The 25,050-nt window shown below is 38.5% G+C and overlaps 1 protein-coding gene across 1 annotated transcript in view; it reads right to left on the reverse strand.

Moving 5' to 3' along the window:
• Window positions 1-240: 240 nt before the first annotated feature.
• Window positions 241-25,050, reverse strand: part of LOC133332470 (superoxide dismutase [Mn], mitochondrial) — a 106,720-nt gene continuing 81,910 nt past the window's right edge. The window contains exons 2-4 of the mRNA XM_061540873.1: window positions 1,132-1,213; window positions 473-936; window positions 241-398 (exon numbers count right to left, since the gene is read on the reverse strand). Coding sequence (XP_061396857.1) covers window positions 256-398; window positions 473-936; window positions 1,132-1,169 — 645 coding nt within the window. The 5' untranslated portion in view covers window positions 1,170-1,213 and the 3' untranslated portion in view covers window positions 241-255. The remainder of the gene's footprint in view (window positions 399-472; window positions 937-1,131; window positions 1,214-25,050) is intronic.

Genomic DNA, 25,050 nt, shown 5'->3' on the forward strand with positions numbered 1-25,050 from the left:
GAAAAAATAAAAAAAAAACCTCTGGAACAAATGTCGTTTATCAGTATTCTTCACAACTCCAGTATGTTCTGGGACAATTTAATTTCGCATTAGCTATGTCCAATGACAACACAATACGATTATATATTTTCTAACATAGATTTTATTCTTCGAAAAGATCACAATATGTTTTACAAAGATTACTCGTTTATACTATAGCTGTTCTTAAGATGATAACGACAGTGTTTTATTCGAAAACAACGCCCGCGCTGCTTCTTACTTGGCGTCAGCGAAACGTTTGGAAATATCATTCCAGTTGGCAATGTCCCAGATAGCCTCAACATAAGATGGGCGAAGGTTTTTGTATTGCAAATAGTAGGCGTGTTCCCAGACATCAATGCCGAACAATGGAACCAAACCTTTAACCAGAAAAGAAGACACATACATTCATTATAATACACTACAATCGTTGGATGCTTTGTAAAGTACTTACCAGTACTGGCTTCCAATGGATCTTGATTTGGCATAGCTACAATTTGCAACTTTTGAGTTTTCTTGTTGTAGCCCAGCCATCCCCAGCCAGAGCCTTGAACAGCTACGGTAAGTGCGGTCATTTCTTTTTTGAAAGCATCCAAACTCTTCCATTGCGCTTCAATAGCCTTCTTCAAGTCAGCAGACGGTTCAGTTTTTTCGCTGGTCAAGTTCTGCCAGAAGATTGAGTGGTTAATGTGGCCACCACCGTTGAAACGCAAAGCAGGAGCCAAAGAGATGATCTTGGTAACATCATTTTTGCTCTGGGCCTCGGCCAACTGTTCTTCGGCAGCGTTCAAGTTGTTGACATAGGTCTGGTGATGTTTGGTGTGATGTAATTCCATAATTTCCCGACAGACAATGGGTTCCAAAGCTGCATAGTCGTATGGCAGCTTGGGCAAGGTGTGCTTGCCGCGTACGGCATTTCTGTCGAAGAACAAAATAGAATAAATTGCATTACTAAACACACACACAAACACATCTACAGCATACATATATACGGGTTCTAGAGGGTTTCAGATTTATGTAATCACACATTCCTGTATATTCTAATTAAACCCTGCCCTACTCCCTATTTTATAATTAATGGGATTTTTCTGTTGGGTCTCCATTTGAACTTACTTGGCTACATTGCTGACATTACGGCTGAGAGCGAACATGATTTCCTGACTTCCGACTTCCTACCGGTAATCTTCAACAAAACCTATTTGAAAAATCAATCTGCAAAATTTTCGCAAATCCTATAAACAGGTCGTGTCAGAAGCAATCGTTATCGACAATATCGATTTGTCAAGAAGCATTTTCCAATATTAGTGTCAAATTTGTGCTATAGAGGGCTACACATTTGGCTGGAAAATCTAATACTTAACAGCAATGTTAATTATTTTCAAAACTATGGTAATCAATGTGAATTTTGAGTTTAGTTTGTATGAAATTACTAATATTTTTTGTTGCTTGAATTGTTTGAGAAAAGTTGTCATATATGTGGAACGACAGCACGAAATGGACAATTGCAACTATTTCCAGGTGGTTCATTTATCAAGTTACTTTAGTTGAAAAATTGAAGGTAGCGAAATATGGATATTTCGATTTGAACATGGCAGATTTAATACAAGATTCCCATCTATACAGCTGTTAGTACAAACAATGTTAAAAATTTTGTAAATAAAAAAAAAAAACAAAAATTAAAAAACAAAATTATAAATGAAAACCTCTGAATTGTGAAGAGTTTGTTCGGCAATACATTTATTAAAACTTTCTGAATAAATTGCTGCTAAAAAACGTATTAACACTTATTTTAATATTTTTGATATATCATTGTACTACTACTATAGCAGAGACCGTACGGCCAATTTGACAATTTTTCGTACATACGGTTGTCTTTGCCGTAGATAGTTTCAACCCAGATTCATCCACCATCTAAAAATCAAAATATATGGGAAAGACAATTACCTCCTAAATGGTTTAAAATAAAATGTGATTCCAGTGACCAGTTAAATCCTTGTATTTAATGTATTTAAGCTTAATTCAATAAAGGGAACCCCCCCCCATTCTCGTAATTAAAGAAAATTCCTTTTTTTTGTTGGCGGGCATGATAACTCCTCACTGGAACATCGGAATCCGAAAATTCCAACGGTGTTAGAAAGAGTACATGTCTGGCTCTCGTATGAACTAGGATTATTGACTTCGCTCTAAAATTAACAAAATTTTGGACCTGTGAAAAAAATATTTTTGGAAAATCGCCGATTTTTTACCAAAAACCAAGTTAAAAAAATAAGAAAGATGTTCACCGATTGGCTTTATCCTAGTTCATACGAGAGCTATACACTACCAGAGAAACGTTGCAAAATTTGGAACTGATTGGTTTATTAGTTTTTGAGTTATCTTGCCCGCCATTCGCAAAAAAATGTTTAGAGAAAAACGTGTTTAAAGTTTGAGAAGTCCTTCAGACGTCACTTGATGCTGACACAATAAATCGGATATATCTTCAAGAGTTCTTGAGATTTTCACTTGAAATTTTGTAGGGACATTCTTTAATTAGTGTAGATTCGAATTATATCAACAAAATTTTTGACCCCGAGAATGGGGGGTCCCCTTAAATTAAAATTAATTTTAATTATGCGAAGATAAAAATTGATGACTGAGAAAAAAAAATTGAAAAACGTTCCATCTGTAACGGTTGGGGAGAGAAGACAAAATGGCCGAGAACAGAATTGTTTACGAATGAGGTGGGATGTGGACTAAATGAGAACAGAATTGTTTACGAATGAGGTTTAGGCAATCCAAGAATAGGGATACGTAAGTCGATTTTCAAGTAATCGTCTTTTGCTATGTTCCGACGAGCACTTCAACAACGTTATTTGATCTCAGAACAATTTTTATTTTGGTTTATCCCACATTTGTTTCTTTTTTATATAGTAGGCGATGATAATATGGAATACCCATTTGTTTTTAGATTGCCAGATTTTTATTTATTATCCGGTTAAATTGAAATTTTACACTTAACATGCTGCATGTGTTGTCTTTCCATGTATCAATTTGAAAATAATATTATTGTAACAATTTTTAAGGTATTTGAGAAAATATATTTAATTCCATTAAAAGTCATTAAAAAAGTGCAGGTAATGTGGTATACCATTTAATATTAATGTGGTATAGTATAATTTTCACTTCCAATTGATATCTTATATAATTTATTGTTTTTAATGAATGTGAATTAGCTCGAGATTTATGTCTGTTAAGATTTTTAACGGATACGTTGAGTGGAATTTAATTTTTATTATATAATCATGTCTACACAAGGAAATATTTAATTTTAGTATGGAGAAGTTGTTAAAACTTATAGCCTTCGTTTTTCATCCTTGTGATTCATGGTAGACTCTCGTAAAGGACAAATGTTTCAAATAGTAATGAGTAATGAAACAGACTTGAGGTATACCACATTACCTGCACTTGTGTTTACTAATAAACGTATGGCTTTTTCTTAAAGTGGTATATATTGTTACGTTCTTGGATTTCGCTTAATCCCGTGTAGACGTTGTTTTATTTCCCGATACAATTCGTACCAAATAAAACGCGGGTTCTTTCGGATTACGATTATTACAATGATTTTATTCACACAACTTTACTTTGCACTTTACTTTACTCGACGGTTTCAATTCGCGATCTGATTCACAACTGACTCACTGCCTTTCCATTTCCTCTATTTATATGCCCCTTGCCTGTCGCTACAGAAGTTTCTAGACGATCTGGTAACGCCTAGATTACGAACAATCTACCAATGCAACAAACACAACATATACAGGCGAGGGGGTAACAAAGAAAGAGGAATTAAGCGATCATTAATGATGACGTTTAACAAGAATTGTACGACAATAACAAAATAGAAAATGGAAGAGGAAATGGAAGGATGTAGAAAAATCTATACAGTAGTTGTTGTTGTGAAGTTATTCGAATAAACTGCGTAGTAGAAATTTACGTTACAATTCAAATTCTTAAATTAACGGAATTCATCTAAATTAACTTAAATCTAAAGTTATATTCGTAACATTGCCCCCCGCTTAAGCCTGTTCGTCCCGAATAGGCACAGTTCCCGTTCCGTAGGGGGCCAGCCGCTCCAAATGTACAACTTTCATCTTCGACCTGGGACTGTCGCTCCTCTGGATGCGATAAACCACATCATTTATTTTCGTGACAATCTTGTAGGGTCCTTCCCAGTGCGTTTGCAATTTGGGGCATAGTCCTTTCTTTCGTTGTGGGTTGAACAATAGTACCAGTTGCCCCTCTTGGAACCCATCGGTATTTGCCGCTCGATCGTACCTTGCCTTCATGCGGTTGCAAACCATTTTTATTCGATGGCGAACTGCATCGTGGACTTTACTAAAAGAGTTTTGGCTGTCTTCATCTTGGTTCACATTGTCGTTTGGGGTAGCACCGAATATCAAATCGCCAGGTAGCTTTAATTCATTTCCGAACAGAACTTTGGCTGGGGTCCGGGATGTGGAATCATGAATGCCCGATCTATAAGCCAGTAAAAACTTAGGAATATGCTCATCCCAGTCTCGTTGGCCACTGTCCACCACTTTCCGTAGATGTTCTTCCAGGGTGCGATTGAATCTTTCCACCATGCCATCTGATTGTGGATGTAGGGGCGTCGTTCTGGTTTTCTTGATTCCGTAGGAGTCACACATTTCCTTGAAGATCGCTGATTCAAAATTCCTACCTTGATCGGAATGAACCTCAGATGGAACACCATAGCGACAAATCCAATTTTTGCTGAACACATCCACAATTGTCCTGGCTTCTTGATTTGGAATAGCATAAACCTCTGGCCATTTACTAAAGTAATCCATGACCACTAAGACATACCGGTTCCCAGAGTCGCTTGTTGGGAACGGTCCAGCTACATCCATTGCGATTCTTTCAAAAGGGGCTCCTGAATTATACTGCTGCATGTAGCCTCGACTCTTCCGTGTTGGACCTTTAGCTCTTATGCACCTTTCACAATTGGCGATCCAGTCGGCAATGGATTTTTGACAGCCGACCCAGTAGAATCTCTGCTTTACCTTTTCAGCGGTTTTTGCTATGCCAAGATGTCCTCCACTTGGCCCATCGTGAAACTCCGACAAGACATCTCTTATTTTGGAGTCTGGGACGACGATCAAGTTCCGGTGAGATTTACCGTCCTCACTTTCCCATTTGCGATATAGGCAACCATCTTTTATAAGCAGACTGTCCCACTGGGCCCAATAGGATTTTAAAAGAGGGCTTTCGGAGGTAATTTCTTTGCGACTATGTCGCTTGCCCGTTTCTATGGCCGAAATTATTTTGCCCAGAATGGGATCCCCTCGTTGTTCCGTCGACCAATCTTCACCCGACTCAAACTGCAATAGCCGGATATCAACGATATTCTCCTTACACTCAGCCTTTGAACAATGCCTGCATTCTACCTTGCATGGCCGACGAGACAGGGCATCAGCATTACCGTGTTTTCCGCCTTTTCTGTGCTCGATTCTGAAGTCATAACTCTGGAGCCTCTCAATCCAACGGGCTAGTTGACCTTCCGGATTCTTAAACTGCAGCAACCATTGGAGAGCAGCGTGGTCGGTCCTCAGCAGAAAATGCTGGCCATATAGGTATTTGTGGAAGTGTTTCACGCTCTCAAGGACAGCAAGCAGCTCTCTCCTCGTCACACAGTAATTCCGCTCAGGTTTCGACAATGTCCGGCTGTAGTACCCGATGACTTTTTCCTGTCCGTCGATTTCCTGGGAAAGGACGCCACCGATGCCGCACGCACTTGCGTCTGTGTCCAGAACAAACTTGCCACCAGGTATAGGGTACGCCAAAATGGGGGCTCTACATAGCATGTCTTTGAGCTCTCTGAATGCCTCTTCTTGGTCGTTGCCCCACTGAAACCTCTGGCCTTTTTGCGTCAAGCGGTGTAGACAGGCGGCGATGTTGGCAAAATTTGGGACAAATCGACGGTAGTATGTGCAGAGACCCAGAAAGCTTCGCAGCTCATGGAGATTTCGGGGCTGCGGCCAATCTCTGACGGCTTGAATTTTTTCCTTATCCGTCGATATGCCCTCCGGCGTCACGTGGTGCCCCAGGAACTTCACCTCTCGTTGGAAGAGACTGCACTTCTTTGGGTTCAGCTTGAGGCCTGAAGACGAAAGCTGCTGTAGAACATCCTTTAAGTTCTTGATGTGTTCGTCGAAGTTGCGTCCCATGACTATGATGTCATCCAGGTATGAGGCACGACTTCCACTGCAGCCCTTTTAACACACGCTCCATCAGCCTTTCAAATGTAGCCGGGGCGTTGCAGAGTCCGAATGGCATGACGTTGAACTGTCAGAGACCACCATTAACGCCAAACGCTGTTTTCTCTTTATCTTTCTCGGCGATCTCTACTTGCCAGTACCCACTCTGCAGGTCGAGGGTGGAGAACCATGACGTCCCGGCTAATGTGTCCAATGTGTCGTCGATTCTTGGGAGCGGATAGCTGTCTTTCTTGGTGACATCATTCAACTTTCGGTAGTCCACACAAAATCGAGTGCTTCCGTCTTTCTTCTTGACCAAGACCACTGGGGAGCACCATGGACTTGACGATGGTTCTATTACACCACTCTTTTCCATTTCACTTATCAGCTTCTGAACCTCGTCTCTTTTTGCCAGGGGAACACTTCTTGGAGGCTGTTTAATGGGTCTCGCGTCTGCTGTATTGATTTCATGCTTCACCACTGATGTTCTTCCTTGGTGCTCTTTTGTCAACGCAAAGGTAGAGGCATATTTCCACAATAGCTGCTTAGCCTTGTTCCTCTCGGAAGGTGATAATTGGCGTGTCCACTCTTTTATGTAGCCGTCGAGGTGCTTCTTCTCCATGGCTGCTGGTTTTTCGGTGCTAGTTTCCAAATTAACTACAGCTTCAGCTGGTGTGCATTGTCCAACATCGGAAAATTGGCAAATTTGCTCTTGCTTGTTTGACAGGTTCAAAACTCTAACAGGAATTAATCCGTCCTTGTTGTTTTTCACCAGGGCATTCGCTATTAGGATGTTACTGTTTCTGTTTTCTGCTGGTTCCACCACCCACAACTTCTCGGCTCCACAATCTCCATTCATTGGTACCCATATTATTGCTTCGGCACAGGGCGGTATTATCTCTGGATGGTCCGTAGTCAGACGTCTAATGGGTGTACTTTCATCGTAGCCCACGTTTAACGGAATTTCGACGTTAGACCAGGTCATCACACGCTCTTTCATATCCAGATTGATACCGAAGGCAATCATAAAATCTGCGCCTATTATCACTTCGTCTACGATATCGGCAACTATAAACTCGTAATTCACCGATTTATTGGCAATAGTCAGTCTCAGGGTAATCTTGCCGTGTACTGCCGCGGGCTCCCCCGTTGCTGTGCGCAGTCTGACTCCATTAAGTTGCGTTATTTTTCCCTTTACCAGATCTGATCTTATGATGGACTTTGATGCGCCAGTATCTAACGTCAGAACTCGCTTGTCACCATTGATGTACCCAGTTGCTGTTAGGTTGTGACTTTTCTGTTGTACTATTGCTATGGAGATTGTGGGGCCATCGTCGATGGGAGCCAGTTCATGCCCCGCTGGACTGGCTCGATTTAGTTTAACGGTGACTCATTGGTGGACTGTTGAGCAATTCTTCTAACATCTTTCGTTGGAGGTGGTGACGATGACCTGGATCGTTTGCGCTTAGCTCTGCATTCGCGCGCAATATGACCTGCTTTATCGCAGTTGTAGCATCTAACCCTGGGCTTAGTCATCCCTACTAACTTTGTTTCTTCTATTACCTGCCTCATGGCGTCCTTGATCGAGTTAACGAGAGATTTGGGTTCGCAACCTTCGGTCTCCAGTTGGCGAATCTTGTGGGTCTGGGGCTTAACAATTATTCTGGCCGTCTCTTGGGCAAGGGCAAACGACACAGTTTCGGCAAACGACGCTTTTGGTGACGCATATATTGCACATTTAATCTCAGGGTCACGTATGCCATTCACAAAGGTTTCGATTTTCATACGGTCCAGCAACGGGTGATTCTCTCCTGGATACGCCATTAGCACCAAACGTTCCACCTCAGCTGCAAAGTCTTGTAACGTCTCGTTTGCCCTCTGTACTTTTCCCCTTAGTTCCATAAGGTATATGTTTTGTTTATGTTCGCCACCGTACTTACGTTCCAGTGCAGCAATAACATCCTCATAGTTGTTTCTAGAAGCGACAGGAATACTCTGTATAACATCAGCAGCACTGCCCTTCAATGCCAGAAGTAGTGCAACCGCTTTGTCGCTGTCGTTCCACGAATTTCTAGAAGCCACTGTCTCGAACTGTAACTTGAAAACATTGAATGACGTAGAGCCGTCGAATACAGGAGGTTTGATTTTTAGTGTGTTATCAGGAACTCGCACCGGACCACCTTTAATTTCCAGTTCCGACATTTTCTTCTCCAGATTCGTAAACCTGTGGTCGTGGGCCAGAAATTTCTCATCCACAGACAGAATCTTCTCGTCAACCGACTGCACTTTCTTATCCAACTCTTTAATTTGGACCTCCACGGTTTCCACTCTCCTTCCAATAACTTCTGTAATGTTCTCGAGTTTCTCGTTCATTATTCTCGAATTTTCGTCAAACATTCTACAATTCTCTGCCTTGAGTTCATCTAACTTTCTGGAATTCTCTTCGAACATTCGTCTCGTGTTTTCTTCTAACTTTCTGGAATTCTCTTCGCTCCTTCTGGAATTTTCCTCAAACATTTTAGCCAGCATTTCTCTTAAATCGTCACCCCTGGCAGCTACTGACGAGACTTCCCCACCGTTGGATTCGCCCATTTCCGATAAATCCACTTCATCCTTACTGTCAAACTCATATGTATCGATGTTCATCTGGTAACGCCTAGATTACGAACAATCTACCAATGCAACAAACACAACATATACAGGCGAGGGGGTAACAAAGAAAGAGGAATTAAGCGATCATTAATGATGACGTTTAACAAGAATTGTACGACAATAACAAAATAGAAAATGGAAGAGGAAATGGAAGGATGTAGAAAAATCTATACAGTAGTTGTTGTTGTGAAGTTATTCGAATAAACTGCGTAGTAGAAATTTACGTTACAATTCAAATTCTTAAATTAACGGAATTCATCTAAATTAACTTAAATCTAAAGTTATATTCGTAACAATATGTAGTGCAATCGCGCATATTATTTGATTTTTAGTACATACTAATTATTTTAATGCTTTAATGATAAAGATTAAAAATAAAAAAAATATTTTTAAACTTCAACCGAAAAAAGTAAATTTCATGAAAAATTAAATTTTTGCTACTGATTCTTAACGTGAGTTAAATAAATGAAACCGATCATTGTTATCTTATTTTTGAGAACAGCAAAGTATAGAACATGTTTCAATTATTCTAAAATTTACAAAAAAAAGTGTCTATACCACATTAACAACCTATACCACATTTGCATCACTTTGTCTACGCTAATTTCAACCCAATGAGAAAAGACAATAACAAAATAGAAAATGGAAGAGGAAATGGAAGGATGTAGAAAAATCTATACAGTAGTTGTTGTTGTGAAGTTATTCGAATAAACTGCGTAGTAGAAATTTACGTTACAATTCAAATTCTTAAATTAACGGAATTCATCTAAATTAACTTAAATCTAAAGTTATATTCGTAACAATATGTAGTGCAATCGCGCATATTATTTGATTTTTAGTACATACTAATTATTTTAATGCTTTAATGATAAAGATTAAAAATAAAAAAAATATTTTTAAACTTCAACCGAAAAAAGTAAATTTAATGAAAAATTAAATTTTTGCTACTGATTCTTAACGTGAGTTAAATAAATGAAACCGATCATTGTTATCTTATTTTTGAGAACAGCAAAGTATAGAACATGTTTCAATTATTCTAAAATTTACAAAAAAAAGTGTCTATACCACATTAACAACCTATACCACATTTGCATCACTTTGTCTACGCTAATTTCAACCCAATGAGAAAAGACAATAACAAAATAGAAAATGGAAGAGGAAATGGAAGGATGTAGAAAAATCTATACAGTAGTTGTTGTTGTGAAGTTATTCGAATAAACTGCGTAGTAGAAATTTACGTTACAATTCAAATTCTTAAATTAACGGAATTCATCTAAATTAACTTAAATCTAAAGTTATATTCGTAACAATATGTAGTGCAATCGCGCATATTATTTGATTTTTAGTACATACTAATTATTTTAATGCTTTAATGATAAAGATTAAAAATAAAAAAAATATTTTTAAACTTCAACCGAAAAAAGTAAATTTCATGAAAAATTAAATTTTTGCTAGTGATTCTTAACGTGAGTTAAATAAATGAAACCAATCATTGTTATCTTATTTTTGAGAACAGCAAAGTATAGAACATGTTTCAATTATTCTAAAATTTACAAAAAAAAGTGTCTATACCACATTAACAACCTATACCACATTTGCATCACTTTGTCTACGCTAATTTCAACCCAATGAGAAAAATATGGATTGAATAAAATAGTATATTTAGATTTTTACTTTTCTTCATCGTTTTCATTTTTTCTGAAATATTTTGAAATTTTAATTCATTTTTCATTCTGTCAAAATTATTTTTTGTTGATAAATTCTCTCAATTGGTAGTGATGCGATCAATTTCTTTGTGGTTCAGAGTGTGATTTAAGTTGAACAATGTACAATAGTCGGTGTTCGCTTAGAAAATTTTGTACCTTCTGGTTTACACTTGCAACTTGTTTAAGCAACTCTGCCGAGATCTTGGAAGAAAGAGGTAACTAATCGTAAAGAGCAGCAGCAGAGTTGCTGGCTGACCCTTCTACCTCATATGCGGCTGTCGCTGTACAACAAACGGCGGAGAAAAAAAACCTAGTGCAGAGAAGGCATCAACCTCCTCTGGCTATGCAAACTCGAAAGTTCGTAGTCAGAGATAGCGGAAGCCATATGACAGACCGAAAGCTGTTGTTGTTGTTGTAGCAGTTTATATGAATTGTATGTTTTCTGTTATGTTTCCTCCAGTTCTGTCTCCAGATTTAGAAATGCAGCTACCTCCACTGGCTGTAACCACAGATCTTCCGGAGTGTACTGAGTAGGTTTGGCTGGGTAATTGAACAAGTGCAGTGTGGTATGAGGGCCTGTACCACATGCTGGGCAGACATCCTGCACCTGGTCATCAATCCGTGCCCAATACGAATTGAGCCGACTGCACCATTCAGAACGTAACTGAGCCAAAACTACTCTGGTTTGTCTGGGCAGCTGACGTTCTTCAGCTGCTATGGGTGGGGAGTGAGCTCCGACGACGGCATTCACTTTGTAACCGTTCAGCGCTGCGGCTACTGCATCTGTATGAATGCCATTCAGACCTGCTCGATAGGCAACTTGATCTAGAGGCTCCCTTTTGTATCGTTGGACCTCTCTCTCTAGATCATGACCGAAAACTGTTGGCGGCTTTGGTGCACTCTGCGAAGGAGCCAACCTTGCTGCGGTCTCCTTATTTGAGATCCCAACCAGACGGGTCCTCTCAGCCTGGGTTCCCCCACCTTCAGTGGACAAGGAATTCCTGCTGAAAATGTTGGCGCTCCAAAATTCAGCCTCACTACATCGAGTTGGACTGTTGTCAGTCTAGCTCCTTGCAACGATGATGGAGGGATGGTCGCAAGGGTAGCAGTTGACCCACCGGGGGAGGCATATCTCAGGGAGCGTGAGGGAAAATCGAACTTCGGTTCAGGATGGGTTCGGTTTCGACTGCAAAGGCTGCGCATCCTGCAGATTAATCTGCATCGTTGCAAGGTCGCAGCCTCCTTAATTCAGGAGCCATATATATTTATAAAAATATAGCATATATTTATAAAAATATATTCGCTGCGTCCATGGGGGACAAGGTGAGGGCCTGTATAGTAGTAAAAGTTGTAGCTTATGCGGACGATGTGGTGATATTGATTTCCGGAAAATTTCCGTCAACAATCTCGGAGCTTATGCAAAGAGCATTACTGACGCTGTCACGCTGGGCCAGGGCGAACGGCCTTGGTGTAAATCCAACAAAGACGGAACTGGTAATGTTCACTAGGAAACGTAAGCTCGGCGGTTTTGCTCCACCAACACTGGATGGAGTGCAACTTCATCTATCACCCGAAGCAAAGTTCCTCGGCACAATCACTTCATTTTTGTTGATAAATTCTCTCAATTAGTAGTGATGCGATCAATTTCTTTGTGGTTCAGAGTGTGATTTAAGTTGAACAATGTACAATAGTCGGTGTTCGCTTAGAAAATTTTGTACCTTCTGGTTTACACTTGCAACTTGTTTAAGCAACTCTGCCGAGATCTTGGGAGAAAGAGGTAACTAATCGTAAAGAGCAGCAGGAGAGTTGCTTGCTGACCCTTCTACCTCATATGCGGCTGTCGCTGTACAACAAACGGCGGAGAAAAAAAACCTAGTGCAGAGAAGACATCAACCTCCTCTGGCTATGCAAACTCGAAAGTTCGTAGTCAGAGACAGCGGAAGCCATATGACAGACCGAAAGCTGTTGTTGTTGTTGTAGCAGTTTATATGAATTGTATGTTTTCTGTTATGTTTCCTCCAGTTCTGTCTCCAGATTTAGAAATGCAGCTACCTCCACTGGCTGTAACCACAGATCTTCCGGAGTGTACTGAGTAGGTTTGGCTGGGTAATTGAACAAGTGCAGTGTGGTATGAGGGCCTGTACCACATGCTGGGCAGACATCCTGCACCTGGTCATCAATCCGTGCCCAATACGAATTGAGCCGACTGCACCATTCAGAACGTAACTGAGCCAAAACTACTCTGGTTTGTCTGGGCAGCTGACGTTCTTCAGCTGCTATGGGTGGGGGGTGAGCTCCGACGACGGCATTCACTTTGTAACCGTTCAGCGCTGCGGATACTGCATCTGTATGAATGCCATTCAGACCTGCTCGATAGGCAACTTGATCTAGAGGCTCCCTTTTGTATCGTTGGACCTCTCTCTCTAGATCATGACCGAAAACTGTTGGGGGCTTTGGTGCACTCTGCGAAGGAGCCAACCTTGCTGCGGTCTCCTTATTTGAGATCCCAACCAGACGGGTCCTCTCAGCCTGGGTTCCCCCACCTTCAGTGGACAAGGAATTCCTGCTGAAAATGTTGGCGCTCCAAAATTCAGCCTCACTACATCGAGTTGGACTGTTGTCAGTCTAGCTCCTTGCAACGATGATGGAGGGATTGTCGCAAGGGTAGCAGTTGACCCACCGGGGGAGGCATATCTCAGGGAGCGTGAGGGAAAATTGAACTTCGGTTCAGGATGGGTTCGTTTCGTCTGCAAAGGCTGCGCATCCTGCAGATTAATCAGCATTGTTGCAAGGTCACAGCCGCCGAACTACCCCTGTCCCTCACGAACTCTGAAGTGGACATCGCCTTAATTCAGGAGCCATATATATATATAAAAATATAGCATATATATATTCGCTGCGTCCATGGGGAACAAGGTGAGGGCCTGTATAGTAGTAAAAGTTGTAGCTTATGCGGACGATGTGGTGATATTGATTTCCGGAAAATTTCCGTCAACAATCTCGGAGCTTATGCAAAGAGCATTACTGACGCGGTCACGCTGGTCAGGGCGAACGGCCTTGGTGTAAATCCAACAAAGACGGAACTGGTAATGTTCACTAGGAAACGTAAGCTCGGCGGTTTTGCTCCACCAACACTGGATGGAGTGCAACTTCATCTATCACCCGAAGCAAAGTTCCTCGGCACACTCCTGGACTGTCAATTACGATGGAATATGAACGCAGAGGAACGGGCGAATAGAGGGCTGATTGCACTCTATGCATGCAAGAACTCCTTTCTTGCATGTCTTTCTATACAGACGGATCCAAGATGGAAGAAAATACAGGGGCTAGCGTCTACTGTGAAAGGCAATGCCTACAGGTTAGATGGCAACTGTAGTGTTTCCAAGCTGAAATCTTCGCGATTTGGAAGGCAGCGGAATTGATAAAAAGTCTGGTTGAACAAAAGAAAAAATATTATAAAAAAAATTAAAAAAGCCAGAAAAAGGCTCATAAAAATCAAAATAATTATATTAAAAAAATACTATTATAAAAAAATTTAAAGAAGCCAACAGGCTCATCAAAAATAAAAAAAGCAAAAAAGGCTCAAAATAAAGACCCAAGAGGCAAAATTAAAAAAAAAAAAAAAACAAAAAAAGACCCAAGAGGCAAAATTAAAAAAAGACCCAGAGGCAAAATTAAAAAAAGACCCAAGAGGCAAAATTAAAGACCCTAGCGGCAAAAATAATAAATATGATGGAAGACCTAAAAATGATAGAACAACCACAAACGAACAGTACTCAAAAAGAAAGAGCACTCGTTTCCCAATTCAGAGAAGAGGCTAACAAACTCGCTGATGCCCTTGGGGGAGAGACAGAGGGATGCAATACATAAACTATAAATCGAACTCCCAACGGTGAGTGTACTGGAAGAGGTAGATGGGGACTTCGACGAAGTTGAGGCCAAGTTTGACACGAAAATGCTGGAGATAAAAATCATTATAGATATAGTAGATGAATTCGAATGGCTGAATAATTGCGAGCACTTCATCCCGCCGGAAGCTCCTCACATTGGAGGAAGAATGTAAGTAGAGGTTGTTGAAAACTTGAATGCCGATAGTAATGCGACAACAATGTTCCTTAAAGGAAATGAAAATATTCTGTCTCAGCAGCAGCAACAACAAGAGGATGCTACAACAACAACAGAGGTGGTACATGATCATCAACAACCACCATCCCATCGGTCAAGAACGCAACAACAAATGCAAAACACCGAAATCATTGAGGTGCAGCAACATCACCAATCGGTTCCGTCCCGTGGTAAGCCGACATATATACCGCTGCAAGTTATGCCGGGAAGGATCCCTGCTTATGGCGACATAATAGGTGGCAATGCAGCTCCACCACAAAAAGTAGTTTGCGGAAAAGTAGCAGATTTACAGCTACAACAAAAATTAATTATCCCACAACCAGATGCAGGAGATGGATCTCCAGAATACCAAAAGATAAAACAAAGGCTAAAAGAAATAGCTCCGCTGAAACAACCAGCTACTGGAGGTGAATCTCCAAAATGTCAAGAACTAGTACAAATATTAAACAGTCCAATGGGAAGGGCTACTTCGCAACCACCACCACATTATCCGCCAGACATCTGCAACAGCAGAAAGATTAGCGATCTAGCAGCGTTGAGACCTTTCTAAAGCTAAGAAGCAGATTGATAAAAGTGAAGATGAAGACAGCCACCGATACCTGTCGAGATATAAGCAACTGCATCCAATCCAAAAGCGACGGAAAGATGCAGAAATAACGACAAAGGAAATAAAAAATGATGACGTGAGCAATAACGGTACAGTCCACTACAAAACAACTCATCGCTTCAATTTTAAGAAATTTATATTTACATAGAATATTTTACATATAACAATATCTATATTTTCCATATTCAAAAAAGAACTGTTTAGATTAAGAATCAACTCCATATAAGCAATCAGTTTCCACGGGCACAATATATCTAGAATAATATTTGCCGGCCGGGAGAATGTTCATAAAAATATGAACATGCTCGGCTTCATCTTTTTTATTTTATGATCACTTCACATTTATGCATTTCATAAATGATGTTCAAGTGGTTTATTATGCGTTGATAATAAAGAATCAATAGAAGTCCACACACAAAGATATTGGTGCGCTCATTTGATGTAAACAAATGAACGCAACCCCCATGTGCACTGTGAGAACTGATAGTTATGTGTTTAAGATGGGCTAAGTTAGATTAGTTTATGTAGTACTTAAGTCAGAATCTTTCATAAATAAATTAGAGTTGGAACTACAATCAAACAAGAAAGTTGGGTTTCAACATCTCATCTTTTAACAGGCAGCACAGACTAGTGGGTGCTCATTTTACACCGATCTCGATACTACGGTTTACTGTACCGCTTAATTACCTCAGTGAAAATTTCAAGATTTTTGAGTAATTATCCGTGGGAGGTAATTAAGCAAGCACGATTATTTACCTCGCTAGGGTAATTATCCGAGGACCCCGGTTAAATAGCCAGGAAGGATAAATATCGGTGGACACTGGTGTTTTGTTTTTTCTTTCTCTTTTGCATGAGATATTAACTGGAGCTTTAGTTTGATAGAGAAAGATGTATTTCTGGGAGACATTTCACGAAAACTTTCAAAACAATAGATTTTATGTGAACATGTGTGGCAAGTGCACTAGCAAATGTAAGTCATTTTAAGTGAAGTTGCCAGATTAAAAAAATACATTGGGTAATTACATGGGACAGATTTAAAGGTACGGTTACTTTGGGGTAGGTTATTTAGGGCAAATAAATGAAATGGGTAATTAAAAGGGGGTAATTAAATGTGCAATTTTATAAGGGATTGTACTGAAAATAACTGGGTATTTTGAAATCGGATTAAATAACCGTGGAGGTAATTAAGCGGGGAATACTATATTTCAAACTTACCTTCCTACATTTTCTTGTCTGCCATATAGATCTCTCCTTATCTCTTTTTCTTCTCTTTTGCACATTCCCAAACCTAACCCGGAGTATATGGATCTAAGTATGACATGACATTTAAATCGAAGTCGACTATAACTAGTTCTTATGGTGTATTCTCAAAGGAAACGATCGGAAATAGATATAGCTTTGTTTTCCAAGTTGTTCGGATTGACCGTGATGAAATAAAAAATGCATCAAAACAAAAACATTTGTTTTTGCCCCGACCATCTGTCAATTTTTATCTAAGGTCACCCAGGTAGCAATCGAAATCGAAAAACAGCTTGTTTTCTCAAGTCTAATGTCAAAAATGTTGACGTTTTTTACATTTCATAATGGAAGTCAATTCACAATTATGAATTTTGACAGCAAACTAGCGTAGTAGAAACTACGCTCTTTGACAGTTATTCAAAAGCTGCGCTTAATGGACTACCTACTTATTGAGCCATGGTATTATGTTCGTACCTTTGCTTTAGCTGGGTCTATATGCTTCCTTACGTCTGCTCCCGTACTGCATTAAGATCCTTGTTCGATTTGGGAATTGGGATTACTTCCATTATTCTCTAACTATCGCTGATGGAATTGTCCAGGTTATTCAGTATGCAAAATTCATATTTGTACACCCAGTAAAAAGTAAGAATTTATAAAATAATGCAGTCCAATAAGCAGATTTTTCAAAATTTCATATCGTCATCATAAATGCAAACGGACCTAACTACAGAAAAATTCGAATTGAGATTTTGTTTGATTATTGTTCGTCTAATCGAACTACATGTTCACACAAAAAATTAGACATCTAATTACACTCCTGTAAAACACCAAAGCTCGCAAATTTGAAGATAGAAATTCTGTACTTATATTAATGTTACTTCTGGGATGTTTGATATTGAAAATGAGATATATCGGCCAATTTTTTACAGTACCCTCCATATAGCTGTACCCCAAAATTCAATATTTTAAGGCTTTTCTTCATTTTTTAAACTAATCAGCTTTAATTAGGTATTTTCGTTTCTCACTGGGTGGAAAAGTACCCTGTGCAAAGTTCTGTCGCTATCGGAGAAATATTTAATGTCTTTATTGCAACATTTACATAAAATCGGTCGAAACTGTATATGGGAGCTATATCGAAATCTGAACCGATTTTCAAGAAACTTAAGTTAAGTTACTTAACACACATCATCTTAGACTCAATTCAGTACGCTATGCAAACTTTCGTGCAAATCGTAAGAAATATGGGGGCTTTAATTCACCATTTAAACAAAATTGGACGAAAATATGTGTGGGAGCTATGTCTAAATCTGAACCGATTTAAACAAAACTTAACACAAATCACTCCGGACTCAATTTGGTACGCTGTAAAAATTTTAGTTTCCATCGGATAATTATTAGTCACTTTGTTGTACTACAATTATGATGTAGTTACGTCCTTTTGTTTCAGAAAATAGCAAGTCAAAACCACGGTAACTAACATAAAACCTTAAACCCGCATTCACAAAGAGTAACAAGATAATAAATAAATAAATGTTATGCATTTTTTTTGTTTGCCAATTTCAATTGAAAATGATAAACATCAAATGTGATGATATCACCTCACTATTTGTTATACCATCCGGAATCTTCACCGCCACATCCATATCCATTTTCGATAAACCTTCAAACCATTCTCATATTGCCATTCTTATTTATCTCACCTATCAAGGTCGCCAATCAAGGTCAGTCTTTGATCTCGCCACCATTGTATTATATTGTTTAGATTTCTACCAATTTCCACATTATAATAACTTGGAATTTTTTTTTATCTCCTAACAGCCGATAACTCATTCCGATATGTATCAACCATATCCTCATTCCAGGATTAGATCTCCTAAGGCCAACAGAAATGTTTTCTTTAAATTTAAAAGTCAGTTTGATATGAGTGTGGAAACTTCATTTCAGAAAACTGTCCGTATAGGAGGTATGTTAATACCCGAATCTAAATATAAAGCTTTGTTGACAATTATACAGATGTGGAACTTATTACAACAAACCGGAGATATTTGACCAATATCCTGCGTAGTTTAAAGGTCAAGTACTTATAATTCTTCTGTAAAATACACATCCATAGATAGATCCGCTTTTGCACGTGACTGATTTATTGTTTGTTAGTTCTTTCGATGTTATGACACAGATGTGACAGCAGCAATTCATTCAATACCATTCTGTTAATTCAGTTCATCATACATCGCTCATCGACCAGACCGCTTACGAAAAGTTCCAACAATGTTTGCAGTGAACAACAATTATAGAGCGTAGCAACAAATTATGTAGAATGGTGTCTGATGCTCGTTCATTCGCCCGCTGAGCTTTTCTGCGCGAACCAGCAATCATCATTGCAATCATTATGATCAACATCGGCGTCACGATGAAGACTTGCCACAATTTACAACAAAATAACAACAGACGAGCGACGAGCACATAAAATTACGCAACTCCATTTAAGTACCTACTGAACAATCGACATTCGAAACGGTGTTAAGATTTCCAAGTGCCCTATGATATGTAGGCTTGAGAGTGCAAATGTTTGTTTGTTCGTTTGATGTGCCACAAACGGTGGCACAGCACGAACAATATTTAAGATCCGTATTTAGGCAGAATGCCACAATTCTCCTGAATCGGCATTAGAAAAAATGATGACTCTGACGAGTGACAACGACGACATTCTACGCAGTCGCACATCGCACACGTGATATATCATCGTCACCATCACCGCTGTCACATTTATTCGACGATATGTTGTTGTGAGTTGTATGTTCTCCATGAATCATGAATATGACACGATGTTAATGTGACGGTGTCCTTCATCCGTTACCAGCCATCCAGCAAACAAACAACCAATTCATTAGTTTCCATTTTTGTTACTACTTTTTGCCTAGTTTTGTTGTTTTGACTGAAGTTCATCGGAGTTGCAGTAATTTGTGTGTGTGCGCGCCTTCGTCCAGCTTCCATTGAGGTAGTTTCCAATTCCATTGGTGCTACTGCATTTACCGCTTTGCCATTGACATTAAGAGCGTGTGTGTCACTTGTGGCCGTGTTTTGTATGTGACCGTTGATGCATGGCTCGTGTTGAACATAACATTCATACAACATCCATCGCCAGTTAGGCACTCAGTCAGTCACTTGCCCCGTATTGATTGTTATGATTTTCTTAGCTTTACGCTTTATTTAGTCAATGTCAGTCAGTTAATTGCGAGTCTGTTGTTACAATTTTAAATGACTATCTGATGCCAATAAGCCTTAGAAAGAATGAGCAGAGGTGGTAAGAGAGAAATAAGGTTTAAGGAATTTTTAAATCAAAAGATGTTGTATTTCTCACAATGTGACAATAATCTCCGAAATGTTAAAAATAGATAAAACTATTATATAAAACTGAATATAAATTAATAACATTAAGATGGAACTAAATGATCCTGTTATGTAAAGGTTAACCCTTATCGTCAGGAACCTAAATTCTTTTAGAAATCGAGTTATAAACTGGTTTTAGGTCTTCGGAGTTATAAACTGGTTTTTTTATTCGTTCTGTATAAGGTATATGTTTAACTAATTTTTGTGTTGGATTTTATGTTGATCAAATATATAATATTGGCCCTTTTTAAAGGATGTACCAGAGGAGAGGGCAGACGGGTCCCACCTTCGGACTTGGCCTAAGCTTGGTAAAGATAATAGGTTGTGCAATGTTTGGTTCAAATCGGACATTCCATTAGCCTGATATTGGATTTGTAAATATTGAAAATTTTGAAGGAGGACCAATGGGTCCCATCTTCAAAACTGATCTAGGCTTGATAAAGGTAATAGGATGTTCAAAGTTTGGTTCAAATTGTATATTTATAAATATTGAAATTTTGACCCACTGTGGGAAAGGCACTAGAAGAAGTGGACCAATGGGTCCCATCTTCCTACTTAATCTAGGCTTGGTAAAGATAATAGGTAGTACAAAGTTATTAGAGTAATTTCGGGTAATGTGGACCACCATTTTCACCATTGTTTTTGATATTGTGGGCGTAACAACGGTAAAAAGAAAACTAATTGTTTTCACAACATAGTCGATTTGTTGGCTAAATATATTCCAGGTCAAACATTATATATATTTGTCTATAAAAATGTTATTGCATTATATTTCAAAAAACTATAAACTGCAAATAAAAATAACTTGGCGGGTAATGTAGACCAGTATGTGTGGGTAATGAGGATCAGTAAGTTAAAGGTAAGATGTGGATTGGTTGTGATAAATTTATATTTATTGCACTCTTGGGTAACAATGAATGCAAAAATATACGGGTTCATGTTTTGAAATAGCCCCTATTTAAGGGTACCGCCCCATTTGCGGTATTTTAAAGGTTCTTGCTTCATTATCCAACCGAATTCATACCACCTCGCATATGAAATGCGCCCATGTTTCGAACTCGTCCTCATGAAAAGGTCCCACTTTTTTATAGTGGTCCACATTACCCGACATTTAATATTTTTATTGAGAAATAATTATTGGCTTCAAAAATGAATAAAAATTAAAAATCACCGATAGTAATTACATCTAAACTTATATTTTTGTTAAAGAAAAACAAAGTGTTCGAGTATTTTGCAAAAACTTCCGACTTTTGTGTTAAAAGATGTTCAAACCACACTTTTACAATCAGAGCTACATTTTCTACTACTACATTTTCAACATTGCAATTATTTATTAAAAACCAAGTTTGATGTTTGTTTTCACTATTTAGTAAAACATTTATCAAGGCAGCATTGACATATTTCAAGCATTTTCTTAGATATGGGGGGTGGACCGATATACTCCATCTTCGAACTTAAACTAAGTTTGGAAGAAATATTAAACGAGTTCGATAGTTATCGTATTAAACGAGTTCGATAGTTATCGTGCGCACCAGCCAGACAGACAGGCGGACTACGGACGAACGGACATGTGTAAATCGACTCCCAATTTTCTGAAACTGATTTCGCTCATGGAAACATGGGGTCTAAAACTAATATTTCGATAAGGCACATTTTAACCGTATCAAAGTGTATATACCCTCATTATATATCCTCTCCACCATATAAGGATCGATTTAAGGTATTAATGGCGCCAAACAATTTTCAGCCCGGCCCAATTTAACGCTTATGCCTCTTAGATTATTATTTTTTGATTCAAGTATACTAGCTTACTAGCCACACGGGTCAAGGTCTGAAAAGGAGATAACTGAGGCAACAGTAATGGGTTGTTTTATTTGCAACTAGCATATGTCCGCTACTTCATTAGCGAATGTGGGAATTATTTAAAAACCAATAGCGACCATTATTAAAATTTTAGTATGTTTCTTATAGTACGTATTTCCAAAAGACCCCCATATCTCAACTTCACTCACCAATTCTGACCGCAACAGAAATCTAGCCCTATACTAAATTTGGTATCATTTATAGTTCTTTGTACTCTTGTAATACTTATTTCGAAAACAATTCAAAATTTCAAATGTAGATTCACTTAAATCCAAATTTAGTACCAGGCTGGGTTTTTGGAATATAAATTTCCATAACTACCTACTTTAACAATTATAAATGAGAATTTTCAAAACACCACAATTTTAATTCCAAATCTCAGGATTCCACCTGTATCGGTTCACCTAAATCAAAATTATATAAAATTTAGTACAACAACACAATCTTAATTCAAAATCTCAGAATTCCAAATTATATAAAATTTAACACGTTGATGGACAGTTGCGTCTATAGCCGTAAAGTTCAAGTTCACTATGTGTTGTTCACTTGTTTCTACTGCCCGTCAACGTGTTAATACACATACGTACAAATTTCCATTAAAACCTTCATTATGCAATCCAATGGGAATCTTATTACCCAATATGAGGATTCAAGCTCTATCGGTTCACTCTAAATCCAAATTGTGCTACATTAGTAGACATTTCCAAAACTTCCTACATACCTCAATCCAAAACCCCTGTAGTCCTAATTTCAAATATCAAGATTTCAGCTCATCAGTTCACCAAATTTGGTACCACTTATTACACATTATTACAAATGTACAAAACGTTCAATAGCCCAATCCTACACCCCAAGAGTGATCCTAACTTTGCATTTCAAGATTCCAGTTCTATCGATTCACCCAAATCAAAATTTGGTACCATTTAGTACAAATTTCCAAAATTTTCTACATATCCCATTCCTACACCCCATCGATGATCCTAACTCCAAATTTCAAGATCCCAGCTCTATCAGTTCTCCCAAAAAAGGCAAATTGTACCAAATTTAGTACAATTAAGTACACATAAGTATGAATTTCCAAAACTACTTCCATACCCCAATCCTACATTCCAACAGTAATCCTATTTCCAAATTTCAGCGTACCATTTTGTACACATTAGTACAAATTACCAAAACTTCCTACATATTCCAATCCTAAACCCAAACAGTGGCCCTAACTCCAAATAAAAAATTTACAAGACCACGTACATATCCCAATCCTACACTCCGACGGCAATGGTAATTTCAAATTTCAGGATTCCAGCTTCATCCGTTTGAAAATTCAAATTGTAGCTAATATAGTACTGTTTAGTAATTTTCGTATACACGCTTCCAAAGCCAGGTCCTTATATCGACACTACTTCACAACCTTAATTCGCATTCCAAATTTCAAGTTTTTAGCTCTATCCATTCACATGCTACGAAATTGTACATTTTAGTACTTTTCGGATACTTATAGTTCGAATTTCCAAAAAAACTCTTTGCTATATCTATTATGCACTCCATAAATGACCCTCATTTTAAATTTAAGAGTTTTAGCTCTACCGGTTCGCCAAATACTAATGATACCACATTTAGTACTTTTCGTACCGTTCTAGTACGAATTTCCAAAAACCTAGGCTTATCCGACACCTTTGGACCAAGAGTGACCCTCACCTAAAATTTCAAGATTCTAGCTTCGGCCGTTTCGTCTGGGCGTTGAGGAATCATTAAGTCAGTCAGTCACTTTACTATTTTATTAGTATAGATTGCTTCGATCGACCTTGTTCATCAATCAGTGTTGGCTCATTCGACAACGTCTATGGAATGATTTCCACACTAGCATAAAACCACAATTTGTGTCTTATTATGATCAGATCGATTGGCATACTCTCGACTAAGTATTAACGGATGCTGCATAACCAATGTCTCCACGACTTCTAACTTAAGGCTTGGGAGAACAGAACACTGTTTTGCACCGCTATGGCTACTGACTTATCCTAAATTAACATACTATGCATATGTGGGAGCAATAGTCTACGAACGTTTCTACTAAAACGTCTATACAAATTGTCCTTATTTGTTGGATTATGTAATGAAAAAAAAACAAATATATATTTGTTATATATATATATGTTATATATATAATATATATATATATATATATATATAACGATGACAATAAATGACAATTCGTACACTTTAGCTCGTGTTGGTTTTTGTTACTTTTCAAATGTCAATTTATAATGTACCGGTATTTTTATACCCTCAGCCTTATGACTAATGAGGGTATATACACTTTGATAGGGTAAATATGTGCCTCATTGATAGGGTAAACATGTGCCTCGATTTACACATGTCCGTCCGTCCGTTGTTTGTCTGTCTAGCTAGCTGGTGCGCACGATAACTCTAGAAGGGAATAATCGATTTCAACCAAACTTCGCACATCTTTATTTCTTCCAAACTTAGTTTAAGTTCGAAGATGGGGAACATCGGCCCACTCCTTTTGGTACCTCACCCACAAAATGGTCAAAATTGTGCTAAATATTAATTTTATAATAACATGCACTAAGCCTAGATAAAGAAGGAAGATGGGACCCATTGATCCACTCCTTCTCGTACCTCCCCCACAGAGGGTCATATATTTAAAAATCTAATATCAGGCTAATGGAATGTCCGATCTAGACCAAACTTTGCACAACCTATTACCTTTACCAAGCCTAGATCAAGGCTTTTGACAAAATGGTAAAAATTGTGTTAAAAATTAATTTTATTATAATACGCAAACGGACTATTCGATTTTAACAAAACTTTGTACAACTTATTATCCTTACCAAGCCCAGACTAAGTTTGAAGGTGGGACCCATTGGTCCACTCCTTTTGCTACCTCCTCCACAAATGATCGAAAATTTCAATATTTATAAATTCAATAACAGGCGATGGTAATGTCCGATTTTAACCAAACTTTGCCCAAACTATTATATTTACAAAGAATAGATCCAGTTTGAAGATGAGACCCATTGATCCACTCTTCGGGTACCTCCTCAACAAAGGGTCAAAATTCTCAATTATTAATAAATACAATATCAGCGAATGGAATGTCCGTTTTGAACCAAGCTTTGCACAACCTGTTATTTTTAGGTGGACCCGTCTGCCCTCTCCTCTGGTACTTCCTACAAAA

The sequence above is a fragment of the Musca vetustissima genome, unplaced genomic scaffold (assembly GCF_032173495.1).
Source record: "Musca vetustissima isolate MV318-11 ecotype Yass unplaced genomic scaffold, APGP_CSIRO_Mvet_v1 utg9226, whole genome shotgun sequence".
Lineage (NCBI taxonomy): Eukaryota > Metazoa > Arthropoda > Insecta > Diptera > Muscidae > Musca > Musca vetustissima.